At 36.0% G+C, this 26,406-nt stretch overlaps 4 protein-coding genes across 4 annotated transcripts; all 4 read right to left on the bottom strand.

Moving 5' to 3' along the window:
• Nucleotides 1–1,596: 1,596 nt before the first annotated feature.
• LOC111802257 (zinc finger protein ZAT5-like) lies at nt 1,597–2,877 on the bottom strand. Its single transcript, XM_023686557.1, has one exon. The coding sequence runs from the start codon at nt 2,836–2,838 to the stop codon at nt 1,732–1,734; it is 1,107 nt and encodes a 368-aa protein (XP_023542325.1). The 5' UTR covers nt 2,839–2,877; the 3' UTR covers nt 1,597–1,731.
• Nucleotides 2,878–3,679: 802 nt separating this feature from the next.
• Nucleotides 3,680–4,576, bottom strand: LOC111802020 (zinc finger protein ZAT5-like). Its single transcript, XM_023686278.1, has one exon. It carries the CDS (start codon nt 4,535–4,537, stop codon nt 3,680–3,682), a length of 858 nt encoding a protein of 285 aa, XP_023542046.1. The 5' UTR covers nt 4,538–4,576.
• Nucleotides 4,577–10,806: 6,230 nt separating this feature from the next.
• On the bottom strand, nt 10,807–13,100 carry LOC111802302 (pullulanase 1, chloroplastic-like). Its single transcript, XM_023686613.1, has 6 exons — nt 12,984–13,100; nt 12,505–12,582; nt 12,110–12,248; nt 11,447–11,556; nt 11,273–11,372; nt 10,807–11,159 (listed from the first exon to the last, which is right to left on the bottom strand). The coding sequence occupies exons 1-6, from the start codon at nt 13,022–13,024 to the stop codon at nt 11,055–11,057; spliced, it is 573 nt and encodes a 190-aa protein (XP_023542381.1). The 5' UTR covers nt 13,025–13,100; the 3' UTR covers nt 10,807–11,054.
• Nucleotides 13,101–13,162: 62 nt separating this feature from the next.
• On the bottom strand, nt 13,163–23,078 carry LOC111802021 (pullulanase 1, chloroplastic-like). Its single transcript, XM_023686280.1, has 23 exons — nt 22,832–23,078; nt 22,351–22,492; nt 22,229–22,281; nt 22,025–22,133; nt 21,472–21,608; nt 21,153–21,352; nt 20,884–21,033; nt 20,342–20,402; nt 19,929–20,049; nt 19,031–19,121; nt 18,847–18,940; nt 18,644–18,739; nt 18,347–18,487; nt 18,191–18,241; nt 17,940–18,010; nt 17,740–17,832; nt 17,248–17,338; nt 16,144–16,215; nt 15,054–15,110; nt 14,512–14,580; nt 14,326–14,382; nt 14,175–14,249; nt 13,163–13,228 (listed from the first exon to the last, which is right to left on the bottom strand). Exons 1-23 carry the CDS (start codon nt 23,069–23,071, stop codon nt 13,163–13,165), a joined length of 2,337 nt encoding a protein of 778 aa, XP_023542048.1. The 5' UTR covers nt 23,072–23,078.
• Nucleotides 23,079–26,406: the final 3,328 nt, after the last annotated feature.

A 26,406-nucleotide genomic window follows, 5' to 3' on the forward strand; every position in this document is an offset into this window, starting at 1 on the left:
CACCCCCCTTCGGGGTTCAGCCTCTTCGCTAGCAAATTGCCTAGTGTTTGGCTTTAATACCATCTGTAACGACCCAAGCCCACTACTAGTAGATATTGTTCTCTTTGGGCTTTCTTTTTCGGACTTCCCCTCAAGGTTTTTAAAACGCGTTTGCTAAAGATAGGTTTCCACACCTTTATAAAGAATGCTCCATTCTCCTCCCCAACCGATGTGGGATCTCACATGAAAACTGAAAACCTCCAAACTAGCCCAGCCCAGTTCAATCCATTACCTTTAGTTTGTGATTTAGGCTATAAGATTTAATTCAACTCCTCAAATTAGCAAACAAATCCTCCACTTGCCATGGCCAACCTCTTGACTTCTACAAGTTCGTGCTTGATGTTAACATGTAACAGCTCAAGCCCACCGCTAGCAGATATTGTCCTCTTTGGGCTTTTCCTCAAGGTTTTTTAAAACGCGTATGCTAGGGAGAAGTTTCCACACCCTTATAAAGAATGTTTCCTTCTCCTCCCCAACTGATGCGGAATCTCACACGACATGATCCTTATCTTACTTGAGAAGGTTAGGTGGGTAAAGACATTAAGGCAAGAAGATTAGTTAAGACAACTGATTGAATAAAGAAAGTGTTGTAAGGAACGAGTTGAATGACATTGGATGAGCTGATTAGAAGGTGATGGGTTTAAGACATCAGAAGGTTTCAGAAGCCACTGGACCATATTAAAATGTGTTTGGTCGTAAAGTATAAAAACCAATACTCCACATCTTGCTTAGGTGTGTTTGAGTGGGGTAGTAACTAACAGAAGAGTGGACCAAGAGCAAAGAAAAGAACAAAACTTGGCTAATGGGTAGCATTATTTTAAATGTTTTTTTGATGGTTTGGAGAGAAAAAAAAAAGACAAAAGGTGGATTCATGTGCATATTGTAGCTACTCACTGCCTTCCTGTACTTGTTGGTCTATTCTTGTGAGATCCCACCTCGGTTAGAGAGGAGAACGAAACATTCTTTATAAGGGTGTGGAAACCTTTCCCTAGCAGACACGTTTTAAAAACCTTTTAGGGAAACCTGAAAGGGAAAGCCCAAAGAGTGCAATATCTACTAGCGGTGAGCTTGAGCCGTTACTTGTCGACATCAGCTTAAACCTTATAGCCTAAATGACAAACTACAGCTTCTGAGACCCTACACCAGTTGGAGAGGGGAACGAAACATTCTTTATAAGGGTGTAGAAAACTCTCCCTAACAGATGCGTTTTAAAAACCTTGAAGGGAAACCTGAAAGAAAAAACCCAAAGATTACAATATCTGCTAGGGGTGGACTTGAGTTGTTACAATTCTTGTCACCGCTCCGAGAAAGAGAGAGATGGCTTCACGGGGTGGTGTCGGGGCTTAGCCAAACATCCATCTCTCTCTCTCTAAGTGATATCACATTTACTTCAACTAAAAGAAGAGCAAAACAAAGATGCCCATCATTCATTCAGTTCTCATGAACAAAAAGCTTAAGAGGCAATCCTAACAAAGTGTTTCAGAAAAGAATTTCAGTAATTCCATTAGAAAAGTTTCTCAAAGTTGTAAAAAAAAAAAAAAAGGAAAATAAGATATGAAAGAATTTGATGACATTGAAACGTAAAGTTTCCAAACAAAAGGGAGAAGAAAACGAAGACGATAACTTCACATAATCGCGTCTAGTCGATTATCAGTAACAATGGTGGAAAAAGTTCAGAATTCTTATCCATCCTTAGTAATGACAGTCAACCAAAGTCCTGGCAGGAAAAACAAGTGGCTGCTGCTGCTGCTGCTGCTGTTGTTTTTGTTGTTGTTGTTGCTTATACTGTTGTTGTTGTTGTGTCTGATGTTGTGTCTGCTGTTGTGTCTGCTGTTGTGTCTGATGTTGTGTTTGCTGTTGCTGGTATTGGTTTGACTTTATCATAAACTTGGATTCTCTATGATGATCATGTTCTTGAGGGGCAGGAAGATTGAGGTCCAAATCCAAAGAAACCATGTTTCTTTGTCGTTTTGGTTGTCTTTGATCCTCACCTTCCATGGCCATTGGAGTCAGAGACAACGCCGTGTTCATCGCAACCGGCATGGCACGGTGGCGTCTCATATGACCACCCAAGGCCTGCCCAGAAGTAAATTCAGCTCCACAAATAGCACACTCATGAACTTTACCCTTACCATTGCTACACAAACTTCCTTTCTGATTCAATTGCAGAGAAATTGAATGTGTCATATTGTTCTTAAATTGTATCTCTTCATCATCTGAACACAACAAGACCTTCTTTTCAGCTTCAATGGCCTTAGACTTCTTATGGCTAGCTCTATGTCCTCCCAAAGCTTGAAATGAAGGGAATGTCCTATAACATGTCTTGCACTCATACCCATAGCATCCAATCCCCACACCCTTTTCAGCTCCGACCGTACTCCGGTTGTTGTCGACATGTTTCGGTGTCTGGGGTCTCCCTTGAGCAAGGAGAATGAGACAATTAGCCATGTCTTCCTCTTCGTCTGTCGTGATAGATGGCTGCAATTCAGCCGACGACGACGAAGGAGAAAAACTAACATTATGAACCGGAACCGCAACATAATCATTGTTTTCTGCTACAAAATCATTGTTTTCTGCTACAAAATCATTGTTTTCTGCTACAACATTAGAATCATGATCATGATCATGATCAAGAACAACAAATCCTGCTTCCCCATTTGAAGAAATGGTAAAAGGGGTAGGAGAATGAAGCCTTGGGCGCTTTGTTCTCTTACCTTTGGCTATCAAAGCCTGTTCTTTGGACCCCATAACTCCATCTTCATGATCAACCTCCATTCTTCCTTCCTTCCTTCCTTCCATCCTTCTTCAGAAAATTTTCGAAAAAGAAGACGAACTCGAGAAGAAAGGAAAGGAAAGGAAGCAACAGAAGAACAGAGTATATATATATATATATATATATACACACACACACACACAATATATATATATATATAGACAAAGAAAGAAAGGATTGGATCTCAATGAAACAGTGAAGTATGAATGTTTTTGAAGGCTAAGAAGCTTTGCTATACATATATAGATATATATATATATACATATAGGGAAGAGTTTAACAGAAAGAGGGCAAATTTAGGGAGGCAGAGTAGCAGGAGATTGATGGAGGAAGGAAGGGGAGGTTTGTTTGTTAGTTTTGTTTAAGAACTAAGGGGAAGGACAAATCTAAGAGGAGGGATGAAAGGAAGGGGCCATGGAAATTTGAGGGCTTGTCTAAATTAAGGTAATTTGGAAGCTCAGTAGCTTGTTGGGGAAAAGCAAAGCTAAATTCATGGCTAAGAAAGAATCGGCTTAAATGGTAGATTTTGAGGAGAGAGACAGAGAGACAGAGAAACAGAGAGACAGAGAGACAGAGAGAGAAGGAGAGATTTGGGAGTCCTAAAAGAATGGAGTTTTTTCATTGTTTTGTTCTGTTCTATTCTGTTCTTGTCAGCTTATTATGTGTTACCCACGCCTTGTTCCACAAAACACGACACCACCCAATCAATCTTCTTTACTTCGTATTGGTTGGAGAGGGAAACGAATCATTTTTTCTAAGAAGGCAGAAATCTCGTAGATGCGTTTTAAAATTGTAACGCTAATAGCTCTTTGTAACAGACTAAAGCGGACAATATCTACTAGTGGTGACTTCTTGTTATGTTTATGGCTATGTGTGACCGACTAAACNTTGTCGTTTTGGTTGTCTTTGATCCTCACCTTCCATGGCCATTGGAGTCAGAGACAACGCCGTGTTCATCGCAACCGGCATGGCACGGTGGCGTCTCATATGACCACCCAAGGCCTGCCCAGAAGTAAATTCAGCTCCACAAATAGCACACTCATGAACTTTACCCTTACCATTGCTACACAAACTTCCTTTCTGATTCAATTGCAGAGAAATTGAATGTGTCATATTGTTCTTAAATTGTATCTCTTCATCATCTGAACACAACAAGACCTTCTTTTCAGCTTCAATGGCCTTAGACTTCTTATGGCTAGCTCTATGTCCTCCCAAAGCTTGAAATGAAGGGAATGTCCTATAACATGTCTTGCACTCATACCCATAGCATCCAATCCCCACACCCTTTTCAGCTCCGACCGTACTCCGGTTGTTGTCGACATGTTTCGGTGTCTGGGGTCTCCCTTGAGCAAGGAGAATGAGACAATTAGCCATGTCTTCCTCTTCGTCTGTCGTGATAGATGGCTGCAATTCAGCCGACGACGACGAAGGAGAAAAACTAACATTATGAACCGGAACCGCAACATAATCATTGTTTTCTGCTACAAAATCATTGTTTTCTGCTACAAAATCATTGTTTTCTGCTACAACATTAGAATCATGATCATGATCATGATCAAGAACAACAAATCCTGCTTCCCCATTTGAAGAAATGGTAAAAGGGGTAGGAGAATGAAGCCTTGGGCGCTTTGTTCTCTTACCTTTGGCTATCAAAGCCTGTTCTTTGGACCCCATAACTCCATCTTCATGATCAACCTCCATTCTTCCTTCCTTCCTTCCTTCCATCCTTCTTCAGAAAATTTTCGAAAAAGAAGACGAACTCGAGAAGAAAGGAAAGGAAAGGAAGCAACAGAAGAACAGAGTATATATATATATATATATATATACACACACACACACACAATATATATATATATATAGACAAAGAAAGAAAGGATTGGATCTCAATGAAACAGTGAAGTATGAATGTTTTTGAAGGCTAAGAAGCTTTGCTATACATATATAGATATATATATATATACATATAGGGAAGAGTTTAACAGAAAGAGGGCAAATTTAGGGAGGCAGAGTAGCAGGAGATTGATGGAGGAAGGAAGGGGAGGTTTGTTTGTTAGTTTTGTTTAAGAACTAAGGGGAAGGACAAATCTAAGAGGAGGGATGAAAGGAAGGGGCCATGGAAATTTGAGGGCTTGTCTAAATTAAGGTAATTTGGAAGCTCAGTAGCTTGTTGGGGAAAAGCAAAGCTAAATTCATGGCTAAGAAAGAATCGGCTTAAATGGTAGATTTTGAGGAGAGAGACAGAGAGACAGAGAAACAGAGAGACAGAGAGACAGAGAGAGAAGGAGAGATTTGGGAGTCCTAAAAGAATGGAGTTTTTTCATTGTTTTGTTCTGTTCTATTCTGTTCTTGTCAGCTTATTATGTGTTACCCACGCCTTGTTCCACAAAACACGACACCACCCAATCAATCTTCTTTACTTCGTATTGGTTGGAGAGGGAAACGAATCATTTTTTCTAAGAAGGCAGAAATCTCGTAGATGCGTTTTAAAATTGTAACGCTAATAGCTCTTTGTAACAGACTAAAGCGGACAATATCTACTAGTGGTGACTTCTTGTTATGTTTATGGCTATGTGTGACCGACTAAACTAAAGTGGACAATATCTAGTAAATGTTAATAAGATCTATTTTATTTATTCAGAATTAAATTAATAAAAATATTCATAAATTTTGTATTTTCAATAACTTAAAATTTTAAAAAATATAATTTTGAATAGAAAAGGCTAATACTCTATTTTAAAAAATACTTAGTACTTTTAGATTTTCATTAATACTCTTAAATTGTTAAATTTTTTTTTTAAAATATTGTTCGCTTTAACCCGTTACGTATAACTGTTAGTCTTAGTTTTAAAACGGGTTTGTTAGGGAGAGATTTTCACACTGTTAAGTAATGATTCATTCTACTATCCGATTGACGTGGGGTCTTACAATGGGCCCTCAAGAGATGTGGACTGTGAGATACTACATCGGTTGGAGAGGGGAACGAACCATACCTTGTAAGAGTGTAGAAACATCTCTCTAGTAGAGACATAAAACTGTGGACTAAGGGTGATGCATAACCAGCTGAAGTGGGGAATATCCGCTAGTGAATATCATAATTATTAGTTCAATTGAGAAGAGGAGAATTCAAATATCCAGCCTTTTAGTCGAGAATACATATATACATTTTAACGCGTCGAGCACCCAGTACTCAAGTTGGGGAGCTAAGAAGGAACGTTTTCGAAGCTCGGGTACGAAAACGAAATAACTTTGATGAAGGAAACTCGAGAATATAGTATTGTTTAGAGGGGGAGAGAGAGAGAAGAGGAGGGAGGAAGCAAAAGGGCATTAGTTTTGGTGAATGAGATGATTGGAGTGCAAGGCTGTACGCACGGAATCTGCGGTGCACCCACCACTTCCTTCTTCTTCTTCTTCTTCTTCTGATTCCTGTTATTAAATATTTTGAAACCTTCCATGGCCACTCGTTTTAAAAAAGCTACCATTTTTGCTTTGCCCACAATAACAACTGTGTTTTCACATGCCATTTCCCTTAAATTGGGAGTTTCATAATGTCTTTTTTTTCATTTTTTTTTTCATAAAGTTTCTATTTGAGTTTGGTCGGGTTCAGACATTTCTAGACTAAATTCAAGTGTTCGGGTCGGAAAATTTTCGAACCTAAACAATGTTTGTTAATTTTTTTGGATTGAGTTGGTTGGGATTGGTCTCGTTATTTATTCAAATTTTTTTGTTTTTAATAAAAGTTATTTATATAATTGTGTTGTAAGAAAAAAAAAAGAAAAAGAAAAAAAAAAAAAAAAAANTATATATAATAATAATAATAATAATAATAAAATTAATAATGAAATGAGTTGGTTCGATTTCACCCACTTTAAACTAATTCAATCCATAAAAAATTTTATTTATTTGAATTCAACCCAATTCAAACGGTACTGAGTTAATCAAGTTTTTTGGGTCACCAATGGTAGAGCAGACGACTGAAAATGTTTGTGTTACCGGTTCAAATCTGCTATGAAAATAAATAAGGATAATGTGTCAGAAAGGGCCGGTATAACTCAATTGGTAGAACAGAGACGGAAAATCTTCGTATTACCGGTTCAAATCTGCTATAAAAATAAATAAAGATAATGTGTCAGAAATGGCCGGTATAGCTTAGTTGATAGGATAGAGATAATGTGTCAGAAATGGCCGGTATAGCTTAGTTGGTAGGACAGAGATAAAATGTCAGAAATGGCCGGTATAGCTTAGTTGATAGGACAGAGATCATGTGTCAGAAATGGCCGGTATAACTTAGTTGATTGGATAGAGATAATGTGTCAGAAATGGCCGGTATAGCTTAGTTGGTAGGACAGAGGACTGAAAATTTTCGTGTTATTGGTTCAAATCTGCCATGTATATTATAACACAAACAGGCACAAACTATAATTTAAAGAAAATTCTCTTACGAGTACTAGATTAACCAATANTTTCGTGTTATTGGTTCAAATCTGCCATGTATATTATAACACAAACAGGCACAAACTGTAATTTAAAGAAAATTCTCTTACGAGTACTAGATTAACCAATATGAACATAACTCAACTGACAAAAGTATATTTTCTCGATCATATAATATCAATAACTTAAACACTAATACTTAGGCCGAATATTCTTCTTAGAACCAATAATATTTAAAATCCAAAAATAATAATAATTAAGGATTGAGGGTAAATTTAATGAAATTAAATAATGATTTCATATAAAGAAATGAATTAAATAGTTACCTTAAGAGAAGGTCTTCATTGGAGAAATATAAAATAAGAACCAAATCAAGATGTGGATAAGTGAGTATCTTTAGGCAATTACTGAATTATGCTCATAATTATTTTGCCTTTCTTTATTTAAATTAAATATATTTGTGAACAAGTTTCATAGGTCATTGCCAAAAACACAAGCATGCTTCATTATTCTATTATTTACTCTTTTTTTTTTTTTTTTAATTCATTTTCTCCCTAACGGATGCTAAAACGGGTCTACTATATAACCCTACTTCGACCAGTATTTCGTACCATCTGATGACTGGCTCTGACTGACTAGTAGATCCTTGTGAGATCCCACATTAGTGGGATCATACTAAACATTTCTTATAAGAGTGTGAAAACCTCTTCTTAGTAAACGCATTTTAAAATCACGAGGTTGACGACAATACGTAACGCTTAGTGGACTTAAATTGTTATAAATGGTATTAGAGTCAAGACACCGGACTAGTCCTTATAAGGATGTGAAAATCTCTCCTTAATAGACCTGTTTTAAAACTGTGAGGTTGAGAGTGACATCGAACAAATTAAGATTAAAGTAGAGGGAAGACTAAAAGAAAGGATTTTAAGAGTGGTGGGGAGGGCTACTTACTTAGGATGTTACCTGAGATGATGATGGAATTGATGAAGAAGCTATTTGATTAAGAAATATTTGGCATATCTACCCAAAACGAAAGCGACCCACACTTTATATAATCGTGCCAAAGTTTCGTGGCATTTCAAAATCCCTTAAAGTTGACTTAATACTCATCAACTAATACTTGTCTAAAGAAAAGACTAATTCTTAGTTCAGTTGGTAAAAAATTATAGTAAAACCGTCAAAATTTTCTACTGACTAATCACCCTAGTAAAAGAGCAGTACATTAATGAATCAGGATCATATCTAAATGAAAATGATCCAGATGATATAAAGTTTATGGTTCAGAAAATCTTAAAAGAACGGATAATTATTACTCATNATCAAAAATAATATTGTATTTCTACTGACTAATTGTGACACCCGAGTAAAAGAGCAGTACATTAATGAATCAGGATCATATCTAAATGAAAATGATCCAGATGATATAAAGTTTATGGTTCAGAAAATCTTAAAAGAACGGATAATTATTACTCATACTAACAAGGTGTTCTTTGTTGAACGTCCTCCCAGGAATACCAGTGTTGTTTTGTGAGGATAATCTTATTCTTAGTAGTTCAAGATAAGTAATAACGTGGCAGTGTTGTTGTAGTGGATATAGGAGAATATCGGGGCCATTACGTGTCAAACCCAGATTTCAAATTCTGGGTATGGAGCATTANTAGGTGTTCTTTGTTGAACGTCCCCCAGGAATACCAGTGTTGTTTTGTGGGGATAATCTTATTCTTAGTAGTTCAAGATAAGTAATAACGTGGCAGTGTTGTTGTAGTGGATACAGGAGAATATCGGGGCCATTACGTGTCAAACCCAGATTTCAAATTCTGGGTATGGAGCATTATACCGATGCTAATTAGTCGTTAAAAAAGACATTATAAATTGAAGAAAAAAAAGACCCGTCCAATCATTAGACATATTAAAGAAAAAAGAGATTAGCTTACATGGCATGATTTGATTGGTTTAGAGAGCATGATGCATGCATAATGGAAAGTCAATGGCTCTACAAGAGTTTGGTACAAGTGAAGAATCATATGGTATGTTAAAATATATTGGTTGTGTGCGGCACGTTAAAGGAGAAACTTACAAAAAGGCAAATGATTTGCGAAGCCATCAATCCAAGGGTTGAAATGAAGCCACTTGTCATCCTAATTTCAATTGTTTATAAAAGAAAAATAGGAAAGATTTGAAGTGAAGCGTGGGAATATTAATTAGAGCTAGCTTGGAAGCAAGTAATGAACAACTATGTGTGCAAGTGACTATAACCAACTTTCTCCCTTTTTTTTTAATGCTACATGAAAGAATTTGTGAGGGGAGAATCCATCTCAATCTCTCTCTAAAAGTCTGCTTTTTTTTTTTTTAATCCTTTTTTAAATCTATAGTATTAATAAATTTGAATTTAATCATACACCGATCTGTCTGAAATAGCACCGGTTTGATAAGGGCTCTTAAACGTTTAAAAATATTTAATAAATATCATGATTTTCAATTTTATGTTTAATGGGTTTCAAACATGACATTAAGTTGCGCAATTTCGAGAGTTATCATAGAGGACATAAGGCAAGTGATGAGAGGAATTTCCCATGATGAGAGGGACGGCCTCAATCCAATGACACTAGAGTGGTCTCAAATGTTTTCTCGCAAATCCTGAGCAAAGTTTAAAAACTTAATAGATATGGAATTGAAAGTATATACCTATTAGAGACCGTTCAAGGTTCAAACACCTCTTCGATGCAGACTCTTATTGGTTCAACCACATTTAAGAATAAAAAGATCTAAACTTTTGACCTCTTAGTAGACGGTGCCTACCAAAATACCGCTAGGTTATGCGGTCTTTAAACTATTTGGTACAAAGAAACTAAAATCATTTAAAACTTGTCAATGATAAGGATGGTTGTTTTCTCAATCTATGTAGTAATGAATCTCCAACCTCTCTTACTCAAGGCATCCAAACATTTCCTTTTACAGAACATCTTTCAAGGAAGATGGAAGAATAATGGTCATACACTTATCAATACCAAGACTCAACATATTATCTCAGAAGAGGAATTTTCTCCTTAGAAAAGCACTAAGAAAGTGAGTATGTATATTATCCAAATAAAAGAAAGAGATCATAAAGCCCTTCAACAAAAGCCTCCACTTTCAGTTCCACTGTCCATCCACATAGAAGTAGGGCCCATTTGAAGATAAAATTGAAGGTTCAGTCCCTATCATTGACATTATTGGAGTAATAATAAAAGAGAAGGGTATGAAGGATTGATTATTAATGCCCATTTTCCCCCTTGGGGAGGTGGGTGTGAGTAGAAGGGTGGCAAAAAGAAATGGCAGTCACAACATCACCTGATGGAGAAAGCTAGATTAAGTCCAAGATATTTTGTATTCGGAGTATTGACCAACGATAATAGTCCTTCTCAACTTGGATTTTTCATTGGAGAAGAGAAATCAAAAGCACTACTTCATATTATAGATATACTAAACAGCAAATTGCATAGGACTATATAGAGAGAAGAATCAAATTAATAAATTTCATGATGTGACATAACATTAGAGTAAGAGGACTTGNAAGAATCAAATTGATAAATTTCATGATGTGACATAACATTAGAGTAAGAGGACTTGTATTCCAACTCTTATTGTGATTGTCTTTTTATAGTATTGGCAGGACACTTATTGAGTTTCTTGTGACATATATATTAAAAAATTATCTATGAACTTAGACTTTTTGATTTAACATATAGTGCTATGATGAATTTATATTCATCACACTTTGAAATGGAATAAGAATAAGGGAGTACCATTCCGGAGGATGAGGCTACTCATGCTACCGTAGCTCCACAAATACTGATGTGGTTCTTGAGGGCACCATGAAGCATCCTGTGGATGGCTCGTAAGCTGAATTTTTAACCATTGGATCGGTTGACATCAACTGCCATATTTAAAACGTTGACATAGCACAAATAATAAAGATAAGAGCTATAGTTAGCAAAAGTTCTCTTTTGGAGCGAAGCAGTGTTGGATCTCAAGAGAGTATTTATTTACCTGAATGGGATGTAATTGGAGAGTTCTTGCGCGCAATGCAGGACAAGGAAATGAAATCTCAGATGGGCGTGCATTAACCACAACAACAATGTAGGAGTAACTGCAGATAACATGAGATAACAATATTATTATGAGTAAAATCCTTAGATAGAAAGAGAAAGCTATTCTACTCACATGGGATCCAGCTGGGTTAACCCAGGAATGCCTTCCTGCCCATCTTCAATGCTCATCACTATGACTCCAGGTATAAGCGACGTGCCTGTATTGTGGAAACGGACCCGTTTCTACACAAGAAAAGGCAAAGGCACTTCACATCACAAGCACCAGAAAAGTAAATTCCTTTCCAATCCAAACCAAACGTGTGTCGTGTTTTAACAATTCCAGGGAAACCGAGCTAATGATATCATACATCTAAGCCTTTAAACAAGCAGGCTAACTGATATCTGTTTGAATAGATGGTGCTACGTTATGTCCAGTTTAACTGGTNAGCAATTCTAGGGAAACCGAGCTAATGATGTCATACATCTAAGCCTTTAAACAAGCAGGCTAACTGATATCTGTTTGAATAGATGGTGCTACGTTATGTCCAGTTTAACTGGTTCAACCACAACATTTCAATTTTGTAGGTCGAAAAAGTAGAGATTGAAATAAAGCAGTGTAAATTGTGGACCAGCCTGCAACACAGTAGTGATGCTTTGAGCCCTGTATTATGTTGCTCTTGTACAAGAAAAAGGCCGTTTTATTGAACATGGATCTCAAGTCCCCAACATTAATCAGCTGAATTAAAAATTTACATTGTATTTCATCTGACAATTATTCTTAAACATGCATTCTTACCTGGATAGCATTAGCTGTCTTCAAACGAAAAAGTGGTGAAGAGTATCTGATTTGTAACAGATTTGTAAAATTTTCCACAGCAGCAAGAATGTGACTTTTACTAGGTTTGAAGGAGGGATCGGCCAGTCTTGGTTTTATTCTGAAAATGGATGACATTATTAAAAAAGCTTTCCAGTAAACCTCCCACAAATTTTTTAAGAATAGGAATAAGTTCCATCTATTCCAGATTCCAGAAGGGGAAGGAAGACTTGCAGAAGGAANCAAAGCTTTCCAGTAAACCTCGCACAAATTTTCTAAGAATAGGAATAAGTTCCACCTATTCCAGATTCCAGAAGGGGAAGGAAGACTTGCAGAAGGAATGCTACTCAAAATCTAGCAAATTTCGTAAAACTTACAGAGGCCAATTGTATTCATTCTTCTCTTTTGGAGGAAGGCCAACGCCCCAATTATTTGTCATGTAAGTGAAGTCGAGTCTGATTTTGAAAAAAGTAAAAATCAATTCAAGGTAAACAAAGACAAACCATAACTGGCAGTATACCATATTAAGTTAGAGAAAATGGGATTTGATACCCAATGTGTAATATATCATATGTTCCAAATTATGTATTGCATAAAATTTGCAGAAAACTAGAACAATTTTTTTTTTTAAAGACTGCAGAAAACAGGACCTGTTGAACCAATCACCAGAGTTGTATGAATCACGATCCATTGATTTTGAGCGTAGTAATTCATCACCACAGTGGAAAAATGGTATTCCCTTAAAGAGGAAGAGAGTGATTCAGTGACAAGAATTACAAAANAAATCTTTACGAAATGTTAATAAATAATTGAATGCAAAAAAGAAAAAAGGAAAAAAGAAAAAAAAGAACAGGACCTGTTGAACCAATCACCAGAGTTGTATGAATCACGATCCATTGATTTTGAGCGTAGTAATTCATCACCACAGTGGAAAAATGGTATTCCCTTAAAGAGGAAGAGAGTGATTCAGTGACAAGAATTACAAAACTACGAATCATAATTAACTAATTCAGTCAGTTACTCGATAGTGTATAATTATGCCAANCGATCCATTGATTTTGAGCGTAGTAATTCATCACCACAGTGGAAAAATGGTATTCCCTTAAAGAGGAAGAGAGTGATTCAGTGACAAGAATTACAAAACTGCGAATCATAAATAACTAATTCAGTCAGTTACTCGATAGTGTATAATTATGCCAATGCACATAAAATTTATCAAACGATAAAAAGAAAATGAGGTTTTCATTGTTCAGATCTAGATGTCACAGTCCACACAGTTATAAAGAACTCCAAGAACATATCTGGCATCCACGTCTCGAATCACCAGCGACTTGGTTAAAATTATGAATATTGTATGAGTTCCTTGGTTCTGATCTAGGTACCTTCCCGTTTCNGACAGTTATAAAGAACTCCAAGAACATGTCTGGCATCCACGTCCCGAATCTCCAGCGACTTGGTTAAAGTTATGAATTTTGTATGAGTTCCTTGGTTCTGATCTAGGTACCTTCCCGTTTCAATTTCCTTATCTAGTTTAATCTTTTGGTTCTATACAGAACAAGACCACGTTTAGTGTCATCTGCAAACTCATGTTGGTAAGGGCAGGACACTGACTAGGGATGTTAAATGTTCAGAAGAATAGGATTCATGTAGCTATAGCCCATATCTGAANAGTGTCATCTGCAAACTCATGTCGGTAAGGGCAGGACACTGACTAGGGATATTAAATGTTCAGAAGAATAGGATTCATGTAGCTATAGCCCATATCTGAATAACCTCAGCTTCCGGAATTGTTGGTAATTTATTGAGGCACATGAACATGNTAGTGTCATCTGCAAACTCATGTTGGTAAGGGCAGGACACTGACTAGGGATGTTAAATGTTCAGAAGAATAGGATTCATGTAGCTATAGCCCATATCTGAATAACCTGAGCTTCCGGAATTGTTGGTAATTTATTGAGGCACATGAACATGGTTTTGTGTGAAATAAGTTTCTTCTGATTTGCACATGTAATGCCTTGAATTTTCATGATTAATTAAAATTAAATACCTGCGATAGTGCAATAATACTGGTTGCCAAATGATTCATCCTGCACCTGTCATTCACGGTAATGTTTCTCGGAGTCTACAAGAAAAAGACTACAATCAGAAGTCAACTCTTAAAGAAATCAGTATGATTCACAAAAGTACATTCACAATACCTTCAAACTCACAACGTCAAACAGGGTTTCATTATCATGAGCGGAAACATAGTTCACCTGGGAATCAATCGAGAATGTCAAATTCATGGCTGTGCATATCAGAACTTAACTATTATTTTAATATCCGAGGCGATGTGAGCCTTGATAAATGATAATGGCGGTTCCCAAAATGACGGTGCATCTTACAGTTTCTGTGGGGCAAGAAGCATACGCCACTGAAGATCCATCATAAGTCCGTACTTCTGATCCTTTCACCTGGAAAAAGATATGATATTTCTAAAATTCTTCATGAAAAAACGAAATGCAAATCTTGTTGGAAAAGACTAATGATACGCAGGTGCATAAAAATGAACCAGATCCATTTGTATTCGTTAAGACAAGTATACTAAAATATTTTACTTCATGTAAATCAGAATGCAGGAATAACGATTGATTTAACAACATACCCTTTTCATGGAAGTGACCCCCAGCCCCCACAAGGAAGTATACGTCAATATTATTTAAAAACTATATTTTTTGTGTAAAAGGAAAAGAACTTGTTTTAATTGAAAAAGGATAGTAGACAAACGGTATATTATCATAGATGTGGAAAATCAATAACTGTAAAAGTCAGTGAAATCAATCGTATCTTTGCATGCATACACATACACACAAACATGTTAGAAAACAAATACCAAATCCATCTTAAAATGTTCCTAATGAGAAATTGCTTGCTTCAAAGAAAATACCTCCTTTCCTTCAAAATTGGTTAGAACGTAGTCCCTCAAATTGGCAGCCATGGCAACCTAAAATTTATTGTAAGTAGTTAAAATACATTGGATCGGAACCCAAGGGAAGTAATAATATACTGGAGTAGCTATATTGCTAAACATAAATCTGACTATCTTGATGATAGATTGATGGCTTTGTACAATGCAAATGTTGAAATAATCAATATTCTCAATTCAAAAACAGATTTCTCTTTTCAAATTTTTCCTAGCATTTTTACAATTCTTTCTTTATATTAATGACTTGTAAAATGCAGTCATTCTAGAATAAGCCAGAGTTCTTTTATGTTCTTTCAGCACAAAAAATGAGAGTTTTACCAAAATTTTGCTGAGTTAGGATGTCCTAAAATAAGTAGCTATAAACGTTTGAATTGCTGGAAAAATAGAATAAGGCGAGTCCAGTATGAATTTTGTTGAGTCTCCTTGTCCTCACAAAAAAAACTCTCCCACCTCGTTCAGAGGTCCTCTTCTTTCTCTACTTCTCTTAGACGACTCACGACTGCTTCAGCCTGTTCAAATTTTATACTTCTCTCTCTCCCCGTTCATCCCTCCAAGTTTACAATTTCTCCTCCCTCTTCCAACTATTTGTTAATGGCAAGGTTCATGAGCCTATTATCCCTAACCCATCTCAATTCCAACCAACGTTTTTCATGTTTCAGCTCAAGTAAGTTAGTGCTTGATAGTTGATTCTCACTTCCTTATATATTGTAAGAAAGGTGAATTACTATTCTTTTATCTATATGTAAAATCAACCAGTATTGGCTACATAAACATAGTTCATCTCCAATTAATCAAGATAGTACATGCCTCATGTTCAAGTTCTTATGGTCACCTACCTAGAATCTCATATCCTATGAGTTCTCTTGTCAACCAAATGGTTGTCCCGTGAGAATAGTCAATATGCGTGCAAACAGGCTTGGACATTCACTATATTTAAAAACTTATAATACTTGCAATTATAAAAAATTTCCTACAACACATGGGCTACTAACAGAACATACGAAGACTGATTCTAAGAGTGGGCCACTTCAACTACACAGAGGTGACTAACCTGAATATGATCCTTTGACACAGCAAGCGTGAATTCCACTTCTTTGTCTGAACCATGATCATGATCATTAGGCTGCAAAATAAGAAAAATTGAATACATAGGACACAAGGAAGAAAACACTGTAATTAAATGAAGTACAAATGTTAGTGATACAGCCAGAGAAAAATAAAAAACGCGTTTAATTCAACATACAAATTATTTAACAAACAAATTTATAAACAAAAAAATATAGAAAAAATTGCATTCAAATGAGGAAAGCATTACGTGACTTAATATTTCATCAACAAACTTCTCTTTCTTAATTAAACATAGTATAAGAGAAAGAGGTCTTTTGTTTGAACCCCTGAAAAATCATTTCCTTCCCAATTAATATTGATTTCCACTTGTTGGAGCCTTCTACAAATTATCAAGCCCATAAGTGAGGGAAAGTGTTGTAGGTGTTGATATAGTTAAATCTACCATGCTCCATCAGCTTAAGTTTTTGGTTTGATTAGGGATTTAGCATGATCTCAAAGCCAGAGTCCTAAGAATATTGGGGTATTTTGGAATTGATAAAAGTTGCCAGCAATGTGCTTTCGGATTGGTTTTCAGCGTTGTGTTTGCTTATGGGGAGTGTTTGAAACTTCTATTTTTCTAGGGTGTGGTTGGTGATTAGAAGTTGCTGGCCGCATTTTTTTGGTTTAACCAATTTCTTCTCTTTCAAGTATAAAGATTGGATGAACGGAGACAATGAAGGCATGAACATTAACCAATCTCTTCTCTCTAAAGAATAAGGCTAGCCAAAAGAGTTAGGGAGGTGGGAAGTTCTAGATACTATCTGCTCTCGTAGTTTATCCTAAATTCAATGGAAGAATCACCTACAATTCAATAAAAATTCGATGAATAAACACTTCTTTTTCTTAAATAATGATCTGGGCAGGAAATTTTTCGTTCCAAGTAAATCCCACTTCTCTAGACCAGAGTCAGAACCATGTCTTACACCTAAAACCTGCTAAATCAATATTAATCGGAGCAATTTTCCTCCTTTGTGATATTTGATTGAACACGATGACAACTGTCAAGATCAGATTATAGGACGCCAGGATCAAAGAAATTCCAAAATACCTCGAGCAATAGACCAGTCACAAATCCTTGCTGAAGAGGATGACCAAATGGAGATCCACCAAGCATTGCATCTCGAACTCGATCATTAAAACTGAAAAAACACGATAAATTTAAAAATGCCCAATATTACTTTACATTTTTGTGCATAAAAGAAACACGTGCCAAGCTAATAGGGAAATCACGTTTCCTAACTAGCGAACAGTCGTATTTATAAATTGAGACCAAATAACACAGACATCAAAATGAGGTGTTTATATTCATACAATCAACCAAGAAAATTAACAAAGGCGCAAGATCCATAAGGTAGAAATATCTCCATCCTTTAAGATCTCTTAGAACATAAAATGGGGAAAAAAAGTGATTTTGCATTTTTCAATAAAATTGCCAAGAGCAGCCACTAGTTAGTCCATCTCGATGATTGCTTCGCAGATTTGCAATTGAAACATCTATTGCCTGATATCATAAAACTTGCAGAAGAAAAAAAGTATATACCTCCCAATTCCAGTTCCAAAAAGATTGAACTGTGATGCATTTACTCCACGACCATTTTTTGCAACTTCGCCGAAGTCCCATCCTTCACCATATCTAAATTGAAATGTGTGAGAATGCAAAAGAATCTCCAAATCTCACATTGGAATTAACTTATGCTACAAACACAATGTGCAACAGTGAGGAAATTTGCCCAAACTTACAGGTAGATACTTGAACCATCAACTCCATTCTTTTCCTGTGTTAATATTTGCAGTGCGTTTTTTGCTTTCAACTTCAAGTAACCATAAATTTCATGCAGACCAGAAGTTTAGTCTTAGTTTCAAAGTTCATGTACAGTGGGCTCAATAGCCATTGCAACATTAGAATCAGATAATAAATATCGAGTGTTGCAATTGAATTATGAAGCTCTAAAGTACTATGCATGAATTTAAGTGAAAATAAAGTCACATACCATAGTACTTGTCATCAAATGCCCCATAAGATCAAACCGAAATCCATCAACCTGGGAAACATCAAGAAATTGTGTTCGACAGATATAAAGGTCAAGTTCTGTCTGCATGCAACAGCATAAAGGAGCTGAAGATTCAATCTTTTTGTATGTAAATACCTTATAATCAACTACCCAATGTAAGATATCATCCACAATCATGCGTTCAACCATAAAATGCTCACTGGCAGTGTTATTTACACAGGTACTGTTCTCAATGAAACCATCAATGTTCCTCCTCAAATAGTAACCCGGTACAATCTACCAGAGAGGAAAACGATATCATAAAGAAAAACAGAAACCCTCATCGAGAAAATGTTAACATGAAGAGGTAAGACATGAACAACGAAATCTTTAGTGGTGGGTTGAGCAATATTGAAAGCACAAGAATGCATCAAAAACAATTAGAGTTGAGACCTTATCAAGAACAGAACTTGGATCAAAAGGTCCACATCCATGTAGATGATTATAGACAACATCCAACACAACACGAAGGCCAATTTGGTTAAGTGCCTGTAACAAACATTGAATACTTTAAAATGATAGATTGCACAACTTGCAATTGATAACTGAATATATATTGATTTAGACTTGTTAGAAACATAAACAAGTTTGTCAACCTGAACCATCTTTCTGAACTCAATTAAACGACAAGGACCATTAGGATCACTAGCATAGCTTCCTTTAGGTACTCCCCACAGAATAGGATTATACCTAAAAAGACACAACAAACATACATAAATGAGTCTATAAAACTCAAAGAACCTAACAGCTTTAAAGAAGACTCCAAAATCAAGAGCTTACCCCCAGTTATACCCATCGCTGTTTTGGATATCTGCAATTAATGATTGTTGTTCAGCTGAATCTGGAGGAAGTTTTTCCAGAAGTTCGATATCTGTAACATGTCTTATGTCGACAGTGAGTGCTAAACACATCAAATGCGACAAGGACTCCTTTAATCATCTCAAATAGAATTAAGAAACACCNCGACAGTGAGTGCTAAACACATCAAATGCTACAAGGACTCCTTTAATCATCTCAAATAGAATTAAGAAACACCAATCATTTGTGATCATATATTGATAGGACCCAAGTACACATTATTGACTCTAGAAGAAAGAACAAAAGCCAGGAGAATGCATCACATTTGGTGGAAGCAGGTTGTTGTTAGTTAATGACAGGAACATAATTTGCTAACAACAAATGATTCGAAGCGAATGAAAGAAATGCACGCCTCTAATGGCAGNAAATGAAAGAAATGCACGCTTCTAATGGCAGGAACATTGTTCACTGGTAATTGCTCCAAATCANGAATGAAAGAAATGCACGCCTCTAATGGCAGGAACATTGTTCACTGGTAATTGCTCCAAATCACTGTTTCGCCTTTCAAAGTCTTAAGGGCTAATGCACTCCAATGGGAGGGTGCAACAACAAGAACTTTCAACAACTTTCTGTTTGTCTTCAAAAATGTCTCCTACATCTCTCAACTACAAATTCTTTATTTGTAAGAAACTAACAAATTCTCAATGAAGAGATTTCATACTCTAAACATTGAATTATGAAGCAGTCTACCAGGTTCAGATGGGCAAACAATAAACCACGATAGCCAAAACAGTCTTTTTCAGTTTTGGATATAGAATTGAAATGTCACAAATGGAAAAATTGAAACATCACAAAAGGCAAACCAAAGACATACACTTACCGAGAGACTTCCACTTTGACTTGTCGTCATCGACACCACCAAATTGGAATGTTGGAAGTAGATGAACATGACTAATACCAGCATTTGATAGCTTCTTTAAGTGAGTGATACCATCAGAATCCTTCAAGTGGCATATGCTTACTGTTAAATACTATTATATTTGATCCTACGAGATCAGCTTCTTATTCCAATATCCAGATATCCAATGAATGTATAATGTATGAGGATAAAGATAATAGAGAGGGATCCTACAACTCTCAGCTTCCCAGCCGAACATCCAATTCATCATGATTTGTATGGGATAAAACATGCATGGCATCTAAGGAAGGCAGGGTGGAAAACTTCTCTTTTTTTAAGTTAAACAAATGCAACTCAACTAATAACCGATTCACACAATGGATGAAAAGTAGTACCTGCAAAGTAAAACCCATGTAACCACCACGCAGATCAGGATGCACACTTTGATCACTTATACTGCAATACGAATACAGAACAAGTAAAGGATTTAATTGAAAAGAGTACAGCACAAGGCAGAAAAAGATAATTAAATCAAAAAAGGCAATGCACACACCACTATTAGTGCACAGTAAAATCCTAGACTCTACTTCCTTTTCTTGGAATTAACCTTTTTATGAATAAATTGGCAGAAAACTATTGTTACAAATGCCACATCTAACAAAAGAATCACATCAGCTTCTTTGATCTTTTGACTTTTTTATTCTTTTTCTACCCCTTTTTAAGACGGAGTAATATCAAACTGTTTACCTTGTCAGTTTTTAGCTTCATTAAAGTAGTAAAGAAAAACAACATGAAAGTTGAAGGTCATTTCTCTCCTACATTCAATAATAGGGGAAACTTTAGCATATAATTTTCAACATTTCCTACAATGTTTTAACTGAAAAGTTGGAGTTGAATCCTGAAAAAGCTCTAAACACAGTAAGAATCAAGTACTTACCTAAAATCCCTTACATGCAACTCATAAATACTGATGTCAGAAAAGGAATGCAATGGGGGTTTCTCATCAGCCAATTTATCCCATCCCTCAGGTTTTAAGTCATCAGAGCCAAGATCAACAAACAATGTCCGCCTTCCATCTGATGAAACCCTGCTCTATCAATAAAAAGAGTGGAGTATATGTAAAGCCTGCACTTTCTTGCAAGTTGCAAGTTTCCGCATACATGTCAAAAACAATGCTGCATAGTTTTTTGGGTCAGAGTTTTGTACCCTCTAGAATAAGGATCGGTACTAAAGCATTTTTCAACTTTCAATGTGCTAGGATGGTAGACCGTTACTTCATATTCATAATAACAGCCTTCCCAACTTTTTGGTCCTTTAGTTCTCCAAACGCCATCAAGCTCCTCAAGCTGAATAACTTCAAATGGCCTCCCACCCACTGGTTCCTTGTAAATTTGGGCCTGTACAGCCTGCTTGATGCAGCAGAAACAGAGTAGAATGAATAGGTTAAATTCAAAAGATGCACAACATATCGTGATAATAGACTAAATCGGTATGCCATTAGCTAGAAAGTAGGAAATTGGTATACCTGGGCAGTTGGAGCCCAAAGGTAAAGTGATACAGCCTCTTTCGAGTAAACTGCACCTAGAGGACCTTCGTATGAGAACAAGTCATCCAGAACACCAGGTAGCTGCAGGCAAGTAATATTGTTGCATTGACCATAGGCTGTACACCATAAAGAAAGGCATGACATATCAATGGGAAAAAACATTGGTCACCGAATAACTACAACATCCATGTTTTTAAAGACCATGTCCTTTAATATTATTGTGGGGAGGAAGACATGCAACAATGTTACTGCACAAATAGCCATTATCACAATACATCACTTTTGCAGAAGCACCAAACATTTGATCAAGAATAACTGCCACAATTCTACAATCAAAATCACGCCCCGTCTTTTTCCTTTTTCCTTTTCCTTTGTTTCTTTTATCCCTATCTTTTTCTTTTAACTCCAAAGATTAAGGAGATGGACGAGAGAGGGTGGTAGCTTAGGCCTAAACTTTAATGTATATGCTCTTTAGTTACAATAGAATGTTATAAGATAACAAATAGAGAAACAAAGCAAAGAATATCATTACAGTTGAAAGTGGCTACTGCAAGTTGACATTTGAGGAGTGGTTCAACGGCCGATCCAAGAGGGACTGTGAAAGGGCAGTAGTTTTGGATATGAGGGAACTTTTTTATCACCTAACAACACAAAGATATTTATCAGTTTTTAATAACGTCTAAGAAGATTTCACATCTCTACGATTTGTTTAAAAATGTTAGTGGTTCCTGAGTACATTTTCTGGAAGCGGGCCACGGTCTTTTTCCAGCTTAATCTTCACGTCGTAACCTGTTGATAAGAAAATCAATCAGCATAATTTATCTCAACACAGTTACGGTCTACCGATTACAATCATACCTTCGACTACACCATCTTTAACACGCAGAGTAGCCATTTTACTGCCAAACAGATAGCACGAACCGCTTCCAACTTCCACATTCCACGCTATCACATATCTGCTCACCCAAAAAGCTCTCGCGTACAACAAGCTATCTTCCAACTATTCACAGTTTAAGACAAAACGAAATGTCCGTCGATCAGCACATAGCCAATCGCAACGATGTAGCATAGCAATTCAAGTAGTTCAAGACCTTGTGGATCATTTCATTTTCTGTAAATTACTCATTGTTTTGTAATTTTCCCTCTAAACAAAGTAATTCAAGAGAGCTCGTTTGTGATCCAAATTATAATAACCTCAACCAATCTAAATTTCCTTTCTCCCTTCGTTGCTATCGGAACTGAAGACGATCCTATTCCCACATTACGACAGAGACTACCACAGACCAACAGAACTAACCTCCACTACCAAATCATGACAAGTTAACAACGAAAATAGAACCTGAGAAGCTGAAGTGGATTCCTCGACCGACATTGATGCGGAAGAGGAGCAGTAAAGCGGTCCACAGCGAGAGTGACCGTCGGGATAATGAGACAGAGAAGTTGCAGCTAAAGAGAAGACGCCGCCGACCGGATGAGATGACGGAACCGCGGCGATACGTGGAGGAAGGTGGTGAGAGAAGGAAGTTGCAGGATTTGATGGCGGTAAGAGATGGAGGGAAGAGGAAAACAGAAACGACATTTTCTTTTTCACTGAGTTTCTAACTTGCACAGTTGCAAGGGGAAAATAAGCTTTTTATTGGATATTTCCTCCTGAAACGTCACGTCGTAACTATTTTTAGTTTATGGGAAATTATTTTATATTTTTTTTAGATATTTCCAGCTGGCAGCGTGATGTCATAATTATTTTTATTTTATTTTATTTTTTAAAATCTATAAATTAGAGATGTTCATTTAATTACATACCCGAACAGAATGGGAAGTGTAGTTTAAACAGAGAATTAAAAGGAGCAGATTTCCTTAAATAAACAAATTTTTTATATATATATATATATATTATTTATTTATTTATTCAAGTACTATTATAATTATTTTTATTAAAGAAAAATATGAAATTTCATAGTTACTATATTTATATTAAACTTTAGTTAATATTTTAATTTTTATGTTTTAATATACTTCCATATGAAAATATGAGTCTTCTTTGCGACGTTTAATGAATATAAGTAAAGGACAAAACGATGACGTTTTTATTGCTTTTCTTTAAATGATAAATTTTGATAAAAATAAATTAAAAAATAAACTTTTTTTTTAAAGAAATATTTATGAAAAAAAGTCGGTAATATTGAAAATATTGAAAACAATATAATTATTTTTATATAAATAACAAAGTTTCATGTTTTTTTATTTTTATTTATTTATGGTTTTCGATAAGAACAATAGGTATAAATATTATAACGTATATTTATTTATTTTTGAAGAAAAATAAGAATAAATAATTATTGAATATCTCAAAATATAGATTTTATGTGTTAATGTTTTTTTAAATATCCCTTAAAAATATCATGCTTCAATAATTAAATGTATAACCATTCACATCTTTCAATTATTATCTCAATTATTATTTAAAAAATAATAATAAAGCAAAGCCCATTATTGGCCCAATTATAGTCATGAAGTGGCCCATACAAATAATCCACCCATTTTCTTCACTAGCATCGAGTAGTTCAGATGGCTCCTTCATATGTCCATTCCAAACCTAAAAAAGTCGATGTGGGACCGGTTTCTACACCCTTTAGGGCCGGTTCAAGGAAAGATTTGCACATCCTTTGGGGCCTAGCATCCTCGCTGACACTCGTTCATTTTCTCTAATCGATGTGGGACCACCACCAAATCCACCCTCCTGCAGGGCCCAGCATCCTTACTGGCACACCGCCGCCTCGTGTCTACCTTTCTACGGAGAAGAGCCTCCTCACTGGCACATCGCCCAAAACCTAACTCTAATACCATTTGTAATGGCTCAGACCCACTGCTAACGGATATTGTTCTCTTTGGGATCTCCCTTTCATCCTTTCCTTCAATGCTTTAAAACGTGTCTACTACCGAAAGATTTTCACACCGTTATAAAGAGTGTTTAATATGTTTGAAAATTTTATTTTTTAAAGAAGAATTGATTAAACCAAATTATAAGCATTGGTTTGCTTTGCTTATAAAAAACCCCATGGTTTTGTCTCTTATCTCCTAACCCATACGAAAAGTACAAATACTTTGACAACCAAACTTGATTTTTCTTTTTTCTGTATACTAAAAAAACAAATTATTTAATTCTTTTTTTCAAAGAAATAATGTATTTAATAAAATATTATATGCTTTTTTTTTTTTTTTTTATTAGTCAAAAAGATTCTCTTAGCCGACGTCAAATTTCCATTTAACTCTTCTTTTACTTTGCTTTGTGCGTATTTTGACAAATATTTGACGTGCCCCGACGTGGACTGCGGCTGCGCCGCCCTCTCCTATTCCGCCGGCGGGTTCCCGCCTCCACCACCCACCAGTCATAAACATTTGAAAAGTAAACCAACATTTAATTTTAATTTTAAAATTTTAAAAATGTTGTAATATATATATATATATATATATATATATATATAAACATTTACNCAGTGTGGAAACCTCTTTCTAGAAAGTGTGTTTTAAAATTGTGAGACTGACAGCGATACGTAACGGATTAAAACGGACTAGCAATAAGTTTGAGCTGTTACAAATGATTTTAGAGCCCGACATCAAGTGTGTGCCAACAAGGACGTTGGGCCACCAAAGAGGGTGGATTGTGAGATCTCACATCAATTGGAGAGGGGAACGAAACATTTATTATAAGGGTGTGGAAGTCTCTCCCTAGAAAACACGTTTTAAAACCATAAGACTGACGACAATACATAACGGACCAAAACAGACTAGCAGTGGGTTTGAGTTATTACAAATGGTATTAGAACTCGACATTGGGCGATGTGTCAGTAAGGACATTGGGCCCCAAGAAGGGTACATCGACTAGAGAGGGAAACAAAACATTCCTTATAAGGGTGTGTAAACCTCTCCCTAAAAGACGCGTTTTAAAACCATAAGACTGACGACAATACATAACGGACCAAAACAGACTAGCAGTGGGTTTGAGTTATTACAAATGGTATTAGAACTCGACATTGGGCGATGTGTCAGTAAGGACATTGGGCCCCAAGAAGGGTACATCGACTAGAGAGGGAAACAAAACATTCCTTATAAGGGTGTGTAAACCTCTCCCTAAAAGACGCGTTTTAAAACCATAAGACTGACGACAATACATAACGGACCAAAACAGACTAGCAGTGGGTTTGAGTTGTTACAAATGTTATTAGAGCCCGACATTAGGCAATGTGCCAGCGAGGACACTGGGCCCCAAAAATGGTAGATTTTGAGATCCCACATCGACTAGAGACGGAAACAAAACATTCCTTATAAGGGTGTGTAAACCTCTCCCTAAAAGACGCATTTTAAAACCATGAGGTTGACGGCAATACGTAACGGGTCAAAGCGGACAATATTTACTAGCAGTGTACTTAAACTATTACAATTTATCCAAGTAATATAAGCTCTAATTTGGCAAAATCGAAAGTTTCAGTATATAACTCAACGAGTCTGTCACCGACAAATTGTCAATAGTTTGATGTCAGTTTTTTAATACAATAAAATATTAATCGAGTACATGAATTTGAACCTTCGATCTCAAGGAAATGCGTACGTGCTAATTACTACCGACAAATTTAGGTCAGTTTTTTGTCTCGTGTAATTAGACGTTAATGTTACAAATCATTATTGTTTAATGAGACTCTAAGTTATATAGGTTGGGGATTAATGCAAATAAACAATAATTAATTTGTTAATGGGATATATGATTTTAATTAGGTGTATTGTTTATGGTGTTTGTTATAATTTTTTGAACCAATTATTCTCTCATATGATCATATATATAGTTGAAACCCCACCATTAATTATGATAATTAATTTATATATATTATATTCCTTTCTTCAAAGCAATAATGTTAG

The sequence above is a fragment of the Cucurbita pepo genome, chromosome LG09 (assembly GCF_002806865.2).
Source record: "Cucurbita pepo subsp. pepo cultivar mu-cu-16 chromosome LG09, ASM280686v2, whole genome shotgun sequence".
NCBI classification, from domain to species: domain Eukaryota; kingdom Viridiplantae; phylum Streptophyta; class Magnoliopsida; order Cucurbitales; family Cucurbitaceae; genus Cucurbita; species Cucurbita pepo.